We start from the raw sequence: 13330 nt of genomic DNA on the forward strand, positions 1-13330 counted from the left end.
GCAGGAGATGTGTTGTAGATGCCATGAAATAATTAAAGGATGAAAAGGGGTTATCGGGGTATTGAGGTGGAAATTTAACCATTTTAATGTTGAAAGATTTGGCAATTCTAGAGATATAAATCAAAAATTAAATACATTTGCATTTGATGCATTTTTTTGCCAGAAAAAAACAGGAGGCTTGTGTGATGCTTACTTAGCACTACTCCCTATTCCAGAAAAATACAGCACTCATTTTTGGATTAAAAAATATTATCCTGTTTTGCCAAATGAAACCTAGCTAAATCCTAATCCTTTAGTTTGTTCTAACTGGCAATGGAAGTGAAATTTTAATATTTGGTCAATTTTGGAAATAGGGGTCAAAATATGTGTTTTTCGGGTGTTTTTCACATGCTGTTGCAATCAAGCCAGAAGACTTTGTACAAAGACTAATTTCAAGTTATGCATCCAATATTTGGAAAACACATTTTCTAATCTTTTTCATAACCAATTTATATCAAAAATAACATAAACTAGAGTCAACAGACGCTGAATACAAGCATAATTTGACCCTATAACTTGACCCCTGGGTTACGGATGGGGTCAACTGCTCTTGCATTGTGCTTAGGATGTCATAAGAAATATTCCTGGTGAATTTCAGCTTAATCGAACTTATACATGGATTTTGATTTTTTTTTTACATTTTTGATTGACCTTTTGACCCCCTTAATGACCTTTGACCTCAATGGAAAAAAAACCTTATATACATCGACAAAATGCATTGTTCCAATTTTAATTAAATAATTCTAACATGTTCGGTTGTTGAGATAAAAATTCTTGAAGTTATTTAGCTAAAAACAGGAAGTGACCCCTTAATGACCTTTGACCCCCAAAATAAAAATACCATGCATACAACAAATAACACTGATTCATGTATGATGGTTATATTACTCTGGTCTGTTTACATTAAGAGATAAAAAAATTTTGAAAATTTTTGATAATTTTAGTTTTTGACCGGAAGTAACCCCTTAATGACCTTTGACCCCAAAACTGTGGGCATCCTAAAGACCCTGGCTAGTAGCGATGCATGTGTGTTAATGGCGACTCTCTGCTATATAATTTGCAAGGACAGTGATTTTTTGAATATTTTTTACAAATTTTTCAGACTTTTACAGGAAATGGCCCCTTAATGACCTTTGACCTCAATTCTTTTTGATAAGTTTTAAGCACTGCCACATGTTGATTCATATACATGAGTCACATGATCATTGCATGTAATTTGTGGAAGGAGTAGCATTTTTTGTGAAATCGACATTTTTGGCCATAAGGTCAAGGTCAAAGGTCAAAGCCAGGTCAAAGTCAAATGGATGGTATGGTCTAGCCCAGTGGTCATTTGGCTCAAGTATGGTTGAAATCTGTCGAAGCATAAGAGAGCTAGGCTAAACGTGGCAAGTCACGCAAAATGTCACGATTGGTTGCCAGAAGAAAGAATTGGCAAGAGACAGAACAAGCCGACGTTCGTCGTCGGCTTGTAAATATTAAAATTATGAGCATAGCCAATACTAAAGATTTTGAATGCTTAGACTTGTGCAGAGTCTTAGAATTTGGAGACTACAATTGTAAGAAAACATGCAAAAATGCCTATTATCCTTCTGATTAAAAAAAATATTTAACTTTAATTTTATTGCCAGTTAGAACTAAGTAAAGGATTGGGATTTAACTATGTTTCATTTACCAAAACAAGATAAATTTTTTTAATTCTAAAAAAATAGTGCTGTATTTTTTCGGAATCAGGAGTGGAAGTGTGACCTCAATTGTTACGTTTTTTTTTGAGAAAAAAATGTGCACCTTCAATATGAAAGGTCAAAATGTTTAAATGATCATCAGTTTTCCTCCCAGCTGTACATACACTTTAAGTACATATCATTAGATTTATAAAATTTACTTAGAGGACTGTTATGTCAAAAATATCAATTTTTAATTAAGGACATTTCACAATGCAATTTGATGTGTCTGATGTGCTCTCAGGTCCCACTGTGCAAACGTTGCTATTTGATCCCTTAAGCTGAACCAAAAGATTAATGATGTCCTATTTCAAATGCAATCGGAAATTGTTGAAATTACAAATGCAATCACAAAAATAGAAGAAAATAGAAATAATATCACTAGAACAAATGTCACAGTTATTGAAATTCTATATCCTGAGATAATTGTGCTGTGATTCAACTCGCATTTATTACCCTTTTCATGCCAAAGTGATTAGATATAGACTCTTCAGCAGATGCAAGTTAGAAAAATTCATAGAGGGGGTACTAATTAGGGGAGGGGCACTTATTAGGTCATTATGGCATACAAACAGACATAAACGTATTAGTTTACTAATTACATTCTCTTTGGCGACATCTAAAGCTTTCAATTACCTTAATTGCAATGTAATCATCTAATACTGTACCGTGTGTATGCGACACGATCAAACAGAATGAATGAGTCAGATGTTGAACAAATACAACTGGCATTTTTTCATTCAATATTCTCGTCCAAATAATAGGCTACAATTTCCTGAAATTTCTATCAAAATTGGAATTACGATTACTGAGATACGACCATTTTTGTTGTTGCTGAAAACAATGAAATACAAAAAGATGTGTTGACTTCTGTTGTCTGTAACGTTAAATGAATTGTTTAGATATGCGATTCATTTTGCAAGATGCAGCACATATTAGAGCACTCCAGTAGTAGTTTGACATACGAGATGATAACTTGAAATTTGCAACCGTCACAAACGTTTGCGATTTCCTCGTTTGTCACTCAAATTAGATTGTGTTATCGTCAGTAGCAGGAAACCAGATGATCCGCTGTAAGCTTGCGACAAAATTACATCATAAGTAAAGTCCATTTGGGAAAAGCTTGTTCAGTGAAAGGTCAGCACGTGTTTTGTATGAAGAGTTTGATCTCTGGTTACAATTTTTCATTACAAATGAGACCTTTTTGCAAAAAATGAGGAGAAATAGTCGCCACGACGAAAAGGAGATACGGTTCATTTGTACATATATGTCAGAAAACAAAATAATTCTTCATTGAAATTTTGACTTTTGAAGACCAAGTGAGGGAGTGACCCTGATAAGTTATATATCATTTTTAAGCTTATGATCCAGAAAATGGGCTATGCCAATTGATATCCACACTACCCCTGATTTTGAAATACCTTCCACTGGGGGAGTAAGTTTTTCAAATGTAATTGGTCAGAGTTATTCATTTTGAAACCCATACTCCCCCTGTATTATGGCTTTACCTATATCTTCCACAACTGGAGTAAGTATTTCTAATGGAAGTTACCCAATTGTCTATTCTTATTCTATTTGAAACTCATACTCCCTCTGTGGAACACTTTAGCTAAATCTTCCACAGGGGTAGTGTGGATTTTAAATGCAATAGCCCAATATGAATCTGGTCATAAATCAAAATAAAATTTTGTCATTTCCTCTCATTTTGTGGGAACAGGCCTTAAATACAATGTCAGTTTATCTACACCGGACTTTTGATGGAACAATTCTCAGTGATATTCGTACCACTTTGTGCCATGTAATTCTGTACCACAAGGGGAAACTTATACTGTAAATAAGGTCATTTTTGCAAAAATAAAAATATTTACACCTTTTATATGATTAGGGCTATTATAAGAAAAGTCAAAATCTAATTAAAAATGCAATACACGGATTTAGGGTTTCTCTACTGGAAGTCAATTTGTGCCGAAATTCCTTCCCACAATAGATACAGTTCGGAGGTTAATCAATATTCTTTATTATGCAATACGCATATTGCACTGTGGTAAGGAATTTCGGCACAAATTGACTTCCGGTAGAGAAACCCTAAATCCGTGTATAGCTAAAAATCAGCACACTGTGAAAAATTACACCTGCAAAAATTTACAGTAACTGAAAGAAATTGCTTGAAAATATCTCAATTTATGCTGCCAGAGGACATTATGCAGTTATCGTGAATAATGATGATGTTTTTTACAAGAGATAAATATTTGAATAAAGTTACATCACAAATCTGCTCAAAACATGACAAAGAAATGCAGCTTGGGAGGGTTATATATAATGCACAGTTATGTAATGCACTTTCAAGATCAAATTACTTTTAACGGCATTGCTGCCCTTCGTCAGAATTTATCAATTCGTATTGAATGATCGTATGGTGATGTCGCTATCATATGTTCAGGTATTTTTGTTCAAATATTAAACTGGTTCTATTTTCTATGCATACTTGCGTAGAATTTCAAACCGTATAAACCAAGGCTCAAAATAAGCAATGTGCAATGTAATACCTCACGACCGGAAGGTAACTTTTGGTTGTAAACTGTCTATTGCACTCCCCTTCAGAATAGCCACCGTCTTGGCGAATCATTATCAGACTTGGCGAACCAGAGTGTGTTAGCGTAAGGTTCGATTCACTCCTTCTATGGATAGTAATACTACGGGACAGAGCCCAAACACCCGGCAGCTATTATAATAATTGTCAGTCAAACAGTCTAATCCAAAGGTAGCAAATTGTGTCTTGACAATTACGCCACTCTGGAATTATGCAATTTTGTCACTGGGGTTTTGATTCCATTAGAGTAATGAGGTTCTTGAAATAGTTTGTTCAATTTCCTTCCAATAAATGTTGTTTGCACAGCAATATGGGCTATAGTGTGCTATTCCATTTGAAGAACATATCCCCCTTGAAGATTTTATAATAATTGCAATCAAATTCAAATAAAACAAGTTCCATCCAAATATTGTGGAAGGTGTGTAGACCAACATGCTCGGTTTGGTCAAGCGGGCATCGGTCTTCAAAAATCAATGTCTTTTGTTTTTCTATTGAATTTTGTCATGATTAATGGACTGTATCTTCTATAGTGCCCTGGCGACTTTATGCTCATTTTGTGGGAGCAGGTGATCATGAGTTGAGGCTTTCTGGCTCACAGTCCTCGATATTTATATACAAGTAATACAACCTTGCTTTTCTTTTTTATTTTGACAACAGATTGTAGTAAAAGCACCTCATCTCATCAGAGCACACCGTCTCCAAGCACCGCTGGCCCAAGCCAAACACCAGCTGCTAACCCACTTCATGTAAGCTTACCAAGTACGCCAACCACATCTCCAGAAGCTTTTTTACAAGGGGCGTGGGGAAATTTCCCACAAACCAACTCAAATACCTACAGCATTCCGGTTAATAGTAGTGGTAGTGGAGGCAGTGGACATAGAGGAGCGAGTCGAGGCAACACATCATCTCATGCACATACATGCGTCAAACGAAGTGATAGGAATAATGGAGATAGCAATGCAAGACTCAGGGAGGTTACAAACTCGAGACATACAAGGACTAGTCCCAGTAAGGACAATGGTGGCGCTGCCTCCTGGCAACCGGGATGCGAGCATGTCTGCTCACAATGTCAACGACATATGAATTGTAATAATGGTGCCAGTCCTTACGAGGACCCAAGGAACGTAGGGTTGACATCCTTTGAAAGTCATTATGTAGTTAATTTTGCTCCAATAGCGAGCGGTGTAAAATATGCAGAATCCAGCAGTACAAACTGCCCAGGTAGTAACATTGTAACGCATAGCGTAAGACAAGTTTGCGGTCAAATTGTGCCAGTTCACGTGCAGATGGAAAGGACACATGTATCGGCGTCCGCGGTAATTCCAGTGATCTCAGGGACTCGTCGTCTGGGGGCAGCAGCCTCAGTTTATCAGCATTTCACGCTGATTACGAGTGCAGCGACAGCAGCGGGCAAGAAAACGGTGACAGTACAAAAAGCGTGTATGGAAGCACCACAACATTTCGGAGTAATCCTAGTCCGCTTGATCCCAATATTTATTCCAAGCCTGGGTTATTAGAACAAAGTTCTGATTCAGGCTCTCCCACACAGTTGACTCCAACATGCATCCATAAACCGATTACACCGGACGTGAAAGAGAACTCGTCGGACAGTGACGACACAAAACAATCGGGTGCTAGTGATGGGAGTACAGGCTGTGGGAGTAACTTATCTATGCAGGTCAATGTGTCGCATAGAGGGGCCGTACAGCCCTATAGGCCAAATTGTCTATCAAGGCACAGTGCATCTTCTCATAATGGTGCTGCTTCAAGAACGTTATCAAATTCAAAATGCTTGCCAAAACATGGTACGCAAACGAGGCGAGTCCAGTAAAGAGATCTCTAGAACTTCTTCAGCCATCGCTAAAATGACGGCAGTATGGCCACCAGGGCGGCTGCCAAAATCATCACCATGCCCGTGTTGTTCAGGGAGAATTGTATGGGAAAGTTATTCTCATAATTCCAGGACTGTTGGTAGTAGTGCTCGTCATGGAGGTAGTCGGTCGCCAGAGAAGACGCCCAATCGCCATGGACGGCATAGAGGCAGAGCTGCCATGCGAGAGGGGTCAAGGGGTCATCTACGAATGGCTGTGCAATCTTTAGCTGCTCTGAAACATGGGCAAGGTAAGTTTTTGTTGATTGATTACCGTAAACTATATTCTCTACCAGTTGCCCCCACCATTTTTTTAAAACCAAAATGTTTAAAAAAATGCTGAAATTTTCAGCATCTTGTGTAAATCAGCCTACCGTTGTCCAGAAAAGATCGCTAATTGCCGAAAATGACATCGCAAACGCCGAAAGTAAACCAGAAGGCATTGACTCAACTTCATAGTTCATCATTTTGGAGTGATTTTTAAGCTTACCTTGCAATTTTTTCAGGAATTATGGTTGTACAAAGGACCTCTAATAATAAACAACCCCCACCGCCCCCCCCCCCCCTTAGAAAATCGAAAATGTAACACCCCTGAGGCGTTTATAGAGAATATCAATGGAATGGATCAATTTCTTCTGTAATAGTTTACCTTAAATGTAAGCATTATGATTACACAATCATAGCACTCCTTAACTGGAAATAGAGCATAATTAGATATTAAATTCACTCCACATAACAGCAATGTAGAGTTGAGTATAAATGGTTCTCTATTTGGCTATTCCAGTTGAAATCCATACAAGACGTGACCTTAATCTCCAACACAGGGAGTGTAGATTTCAAATGGAGTCACCCATTCAGGTAACCCCATTTAAAATTCACACTCCCTGTATAGAAGATTAAGGTCATGACTTCCTTGGGTATGGATTTCAACTGGAATAGCCTTGTTGTTTGCTATTGCTGGCTAGACAACGGAATATAAATATAACTCGCATATGGATTACTTGCGTAAACAACATTTATATGCTGTGCTGCGTGTTGGAAGATACGCATTGAATAGTAATTTATTAGTTGGAGTTGAGTTGCCACATTTTTGTACCAACTTGCAGCATGCATAGTTTGAAAAGTAGCCCAATATATCAATGGTTTGTATTGTAATCCATTTGACTTTCTCGAGACAGGAGCGTCAACGTGTGATGCATGCGCGAACAAAGGCTGTGCATCTGAAGCGCGCAATGCAACATGATGTGAATGCACCCTGTGGATACACCGCCTTTGATACCTCGTGTATCACACGTGGACGCTACTATCTCAAGGACTGGGGACTCCCAGCAACTTTATGTGTCACACATTAAAGGCAAAATAGTGTACCTCGAGGATTGTTCCACCAGGTATCTACCAAATTTTATTCCTTTAGAAAAATTATTTAATTTGTGTACATTGTGGAACATTCAACTAATCTTGTTACTCCGCGACTAATCATGCTAATACACGAGCATACAACGCTACTCTACACGTCCATATTAGCGAGGTTATCTGCGTACAACAGCTTACAACGCACAGCCATGATGTACACAAATTAAATAATTTTTCTATAGTGTGTGCAATGTGCATGTTTGTGATCTGTGTAATAATAGCGCGATTACACACACAAAGCAGTACGTATGCATACCCTTGAAATGCTCATGGGTTAGATGCAATTTCTTCTTTAATTTCAAGCCATTAGCCTGTCTGCAAAAAATGCCATGGTTAAACTATTTTGGTTCCCATTCTTTACAATCCAATATGGCAGACCTCCCATCGTGTTCTGAGACTACATGAATGAGTCCGGACTCTCCCAGTAGAAACTACGTCGTTGAGCAGGAAAAATGCATGTGCCATTGGTCCCTGAACAATGAACATGTTTAAAGCAAAACCTCCTATGTAATTACCTGTTGGCAGTTTTGTTTTCTAAAAACATATTCAGGGGCCACAAGCACATACAAGGTTTTTCCTACCCAACGATGAGTCTATTTGGATGAAAAACGCTTTCATATGTGTAGCTGTGATATAACTAACACAAGTTTTTTTTACACTTTGTTTCCCTGATTTTCTGCAGGAAATGTAGTGACGATTCCAGTCCACCGAGGCAACCAGCGGGTTCTAGAGGAAATTGTCTGACTGCTGCCACCATACATGCTACTACGTCATACACTGTAGTGTATTCAACAAGTATTCTGCCACATTCTCACCGTTTTTACTTTCTGCATATATTATCATATTATTATGTACTTTTTTGAATATGTGAGCGGGTTTTATATTATTATTATCATTATTGGAGACTTTCACCTTCTTTGGGGTGGCACAAAAGAGATTGAAAGCATTGTATTAACCCCTGAGCACTACCTGCCGATCTAACATTGCCTCTGATTGGTCAATTACATGATATCTTCATTTTAATCACCAATCAGAATGGAGTTTTGTAAATAATTCACCCCCATTTTTTTGCGAGGTGAAATTATTCTAACAGTGTTGCTGATTGGTGCAATTGAAAATGAAAACTCCTCTTTGACCAATAGGCAGGTAGGTCTCATAGGATTAAGTGGAGATAAGAATAGGAGAATAATTTATTAAAACTCTTTTGCCATTTTTTCCGAATGGACACTCACAGACCATTATTCTTATATAGTAAAAATTATGCATACTTTTTTCAACTAAATTTGGTGTGACTGATAATATCTGTCCAAATCTTAAATATGGATAAAACTTCGAAACTATTTAGTGGATTTAGCAAAACTTTTACGAATTTGTTTATGAAGTCAAATCTCACCCTCCTGCATATCAGTGATGGGTAGATTTGCTATTGGGGTGATAAAATTCAAAAGTACCAACACAGTTTGGGAATTTTAATTTTAGTTAGCACTAAACATACTCCACACCAGAAATGCATAACTTATGTGCCACCCTGAATGAACCTGAAAATGGATACTTTGCATCAATGGGACTAAAGAAGTGTTACATGTGAAAAAAATCATTGTTGTGTCTTTTGTCTCAAAATTGTGTTGTTTAATACATTATATGTGTAAGGGAACATACCAAAAGTTTGATGACATTCAATAAATGAAAGTCTTGTTTGTTGGGGGGTGGGGGTAAAGTCATGATTATGTTTGAAAAAAATAGTTACAATATTGGTCAAAAGTGTACCTTTTAACAGGTAGTATATAATTGTCAAATTTAAGTATTTTCCGAAGTTTGATTTTGGCTATCCACAGTAGCTGCTTCAAAAGATTTCAAATTAAGTCAAATTTCTAAATATCTGAAGGGCATATGAAGAAAATATGCTTCAGTTTTGATGTATCTGTTAAACATATTGAATTTGAGTATAATGAGGCAATTTAATATGTGTCAATAGCATACACTTTGTTTATAAAAGCCTTCCATTGTAGTCTAAACGTGATCAATATCCAAGAAAATACATGTTGGAATTTTCAACACTTCAAACTTCTGTTTAAGGGAGGGAAAAAGAGGCTCTGAACGAACAGACTTTTATTTATACAACGTCATCAAACTTTTTGTTTGTTCCGCAAGGTAACAGGGTGTTCCGATATTCAGGTACCTGACTGTCCCAGCATAAGTATCCACATTGTTTCCACAAGCTCAGAAAATACATTTTGATGTTTATTTGAATATTACAACGTCTCAGTCAAGAAAATTATATCGATATTTTTGCCAGTGACATTATAGTTTATTACAGCAGTATTCTAATTTGACAACACACGATGTGTCTGTAATTGTGTCAGTTACCCAGCAAACACAAAAATGCTATAGCGTGTTTTAGTTTTGGTCAAAATATTTTAATAACATTTAAGATTATATTATATATTATTTAGGTTATATGAAGGTCATGAAAATGTTTTTGGAATATTTTATATGAAAACACACTGCAACAACATATTGTTGGCAAACTTTTGTTTTGCAGCAAGTTTTCACAAATATTTTTGAATGTCATTAAAATGTTTTATGCCCTTTATTTAACTGGACATTTTTATATGTTTTTATACGTTTGAAATCGTTTTCTGTCAAACGTGTTGTGTTTGCTGGGTAGAATCACATGGAGATGGTGGTATAATGGCCACATGGTTGGTCGCCATGGGTGGATAATTCACCATTGGCAATTTCCCAGAATCCTTTGCAAAGAAAATTAGAGTTGTTGCGCAGATTGTCATTGTGCGCATTGAACTGTCAAGTAAAGAGTTTCCACATTTGTGGGTTTTTTTTCAAAGTGTGGCTTTAAATGTAAATGGGAAGTACAGAACAGTCTTTGTTCAATATTTTGACCTTCTAAATGTCAGTTGTGCACATTAGTCATGGCATGGCTTATTGTGTTTTGAAACTGGGGATTGATCTGCTTTTTATTCAGTTCCATAAAATATAGTACTATTAACTTTGATATTGCCAAAAGAAATCACTTGTTACATAAATACAAGCACTATGAGAAATTCAAGTTTGCCAAAAAATTACATGTTATTGTTAACAAAACAACTGAAATATGTTTGGGTTGTATATAATTGAATTTATGATGTGGAAGCACTATAATTGAAGACCGAATTAAAAAGACTAGTTTGCATCTGGTGTCAGGGGAAAGGTGCAGCGTGATTGGTTGATGACCTGCGCAGTACAGCATTTTTGGTCTGGTTGACAGGACGTCATACGCAAACTAATCTTTTTAATTTGGTCTTCAATTATATTACTGTGGGTGTATGATTATGATCAGTTCACTCACGAAGTCAAAATGCTGTATGTAATTAACATAGCAGATATGTGACGTGTCATGTCAAAAGGAGCCACTTATGGGCTGGGTATCAATTTTGAGGTTTTTACATAACTTAAATATAGAGATATTTTGCTCCACAACGCCGTTTTTCCCAATGAAATCAGACATTCCTGAACGAAGATATTGAGTTTGTTAGCTATGATATTATAAAATTGGAAATTGAGATATCAGCCTTTAAAATTATTATTCACAATGTTGAGAGTAGGAATTACCTTGAAAAATGTCTCAAAAAATACAAGATGCCAGTTATATTCCAGTCTGAAACTATCAGACAATATTTTTAACATTAATAACATCACAAATTCGCAACAAACCCAAATTGTTACAAAATCACCCCCGGGCAAATGTTTGGTTATTTCTCCATTTACGATCCTGCCCCAAAGTGTCTCCTTTTGACATGACATGTCACATATACTACACTTTGGGAGGTAATCAATTTGAATCAGTCTGTCCTCAGAGTGCAAGGCTGTATCTGCTGGCACTAAGCATTGCAGTTACTGTATTTTACTATAGTCTGTCTTGTCTCAAAATGAGAGTAACGCCATGTTGGATTTCGCAGTGGCAGATTTAAATTGCACAAGCTTATCTAATCCTGTGGGGCGTATAAACACGTTTGGCAGAGCGATTTGGCTATACATTCTGATTTGAATCTGCCACTGCAAAATCCAACATGGCCGTTACTCTCAACTTGAGACAGGACACACTATAAGGAGTACAGATATGTTGGGCCCAACGACGTAGATAAACGTAGGCCGCTAAGCTCAAGCTAGTACAGAGTTTGAATTAAAGCAAACCGGCAACAAGCTACCTGGATTAGGTGACTTCATCAGTTTGGCGAGCAGGGCGCTCTGTCTTTATTTACCTGGTTGGTTGGCCCTACTACTTTTTTACATGCTTGTGAATTGCCCACCGTGTCGTAACTTCTTGTGTTGTATTTGAAGACTACTAGTAATAATGAGTTTGAGTAAATGTTAAATTACAAACTTTCCATTAACTTTCTAAAAGTAGGTTTAACTTATTAACTATGCAACATGAATAATTAAGTGGCATATTTTCTAATTTCCTGCAGACGTGAAAGATGAAGGTTGGCCGCCATCAATAATATTTTGGGACATTGATAGGTTTTGATAACACTTTTCAATCACGACACTAAAAAATTCTCTGGAGCCCCCGTTAAAAAAATATGACCACCCCTAAAAATCGCTCCAAAATCACCTAAAATGTGTTTTAAAAAGCAGTTTTTCATCGCATTTCAAGGAAATATTGTAAGAAACTCCATAATTCAACAGGTCCCAAACAAATTGGCATTAAAAATACATATATTGGTGAATCTCCTCACAAATTTGCAGAAGCCAGCAATTTCATTAAGGTGGATTTTTCATAAACTCAATATAGCCATATTTTCAAAATGTCGAAAATGAGAAAAAATGCAAATTTTACCTAATTTCTAACTTAATTATTGCCTTTATTCAGGCTGAGTTTGATATGACCTTTTTAGATAAACATTTTCCATCCTTTGACTATAGGAAAATGCTTTTTCTATTGTGGGATCTTTTTCCAATTTATTATGAGGGGTCTTTAAAATATTGCATTTTGCATTAGTTAAGTAAATCAACAAAATCAAAATGAGCATATTAATATTGTCTAATACTATGTACAATCTGTATTAATCAGAAAGAAAATATTATATAACATCAGTATGTAGATTATTAATAACAACTGAGTCCAAGTTTGTACCTAGAAGTGACTTTTTAATGTCCAAATATCCCATTTTTGGCTGTATTTGGTCAATAATTTACATTCATATATGCCTTATACATGGCGCTACCTAACGGCGCGCTTGATTGTTTGAGACTAAACAACGGCGATATGGCCCAGCGTTTAGGACCGGCTCACCGGCTGATCTGCGTAGGGATTTCAGTTGGAGAAATAATGGTATATGATGAAGAAATAGTATAGTATCACAAAATGTTCTGGTATAAGCGTGGTTTTCATGAATGAATCCCTAAATTAAATTTGATGATGCGTGAGAATTTGTTAGATTTTACTACATCCACTTGGTCCCATTACCATTTTGTACAATAACCATTTGGTCCTATTTACCATTTAGACCAAAACCCAATAGTCTAGGGACCGTTCACAAACACTTGTGGGGGGGGGGGCTGATGCAAATCGCGAAAATTGTTCGGGGCCACCCCTTTACAGACCTCAAAGGCCCCTCTCCTTTTTGACATGAACATTATGGGTCAACCCCATAGAAACCTATTTCGTTTTAAAGTTTGGAGTGACAGATAACTCAT

General features: G+C 36.6%; 1 protein-coding gene across 1 annotated transcript in view; it reads left to right on the plus strand.

Moving 5' to 3' along the window:
- The window catches only part of LOC140164732 (uncharacterized), a 207879-nt gene extending 195812 nt beyond the window's left edge, over nucleotides 1-12067 (plus strand). The window contains 4 exon segments of the mRNA XM_072188088.1: nucleotides 5008-5664; nucleotides 5667-6157; nucleotides 6159-6471; nucleotides 8316-12067. Of these exon segments, the coding sequence (XP_072044189.1) occupies nucleotides 5008-5664; nucleotides 5667-6157; nucleotides 6159-6471; nucleotides 8316-8377 (1523 nt within the window). The 3' untranslated portion in view covers nucleotides 8378-12067.
- The last annotated feature ends 1263 nt before the right edge of the window (nucleotides 12068-13330 follow it).

Source organism: Amphiura filiformis, chromosome 11 (genome assembly GCF_039555335.1).
Source record: "Amphiura filiformis chromosome 11, Afil_fr2py, whole genome shotgun sequence".
NCBI classification, from domain to species: Eukaryota; Metazoa; Echinodermata; class Ophiuroidea; order Amphilepidida; family Amphiuridae; genus Amphiura; species Amphiura filiformis.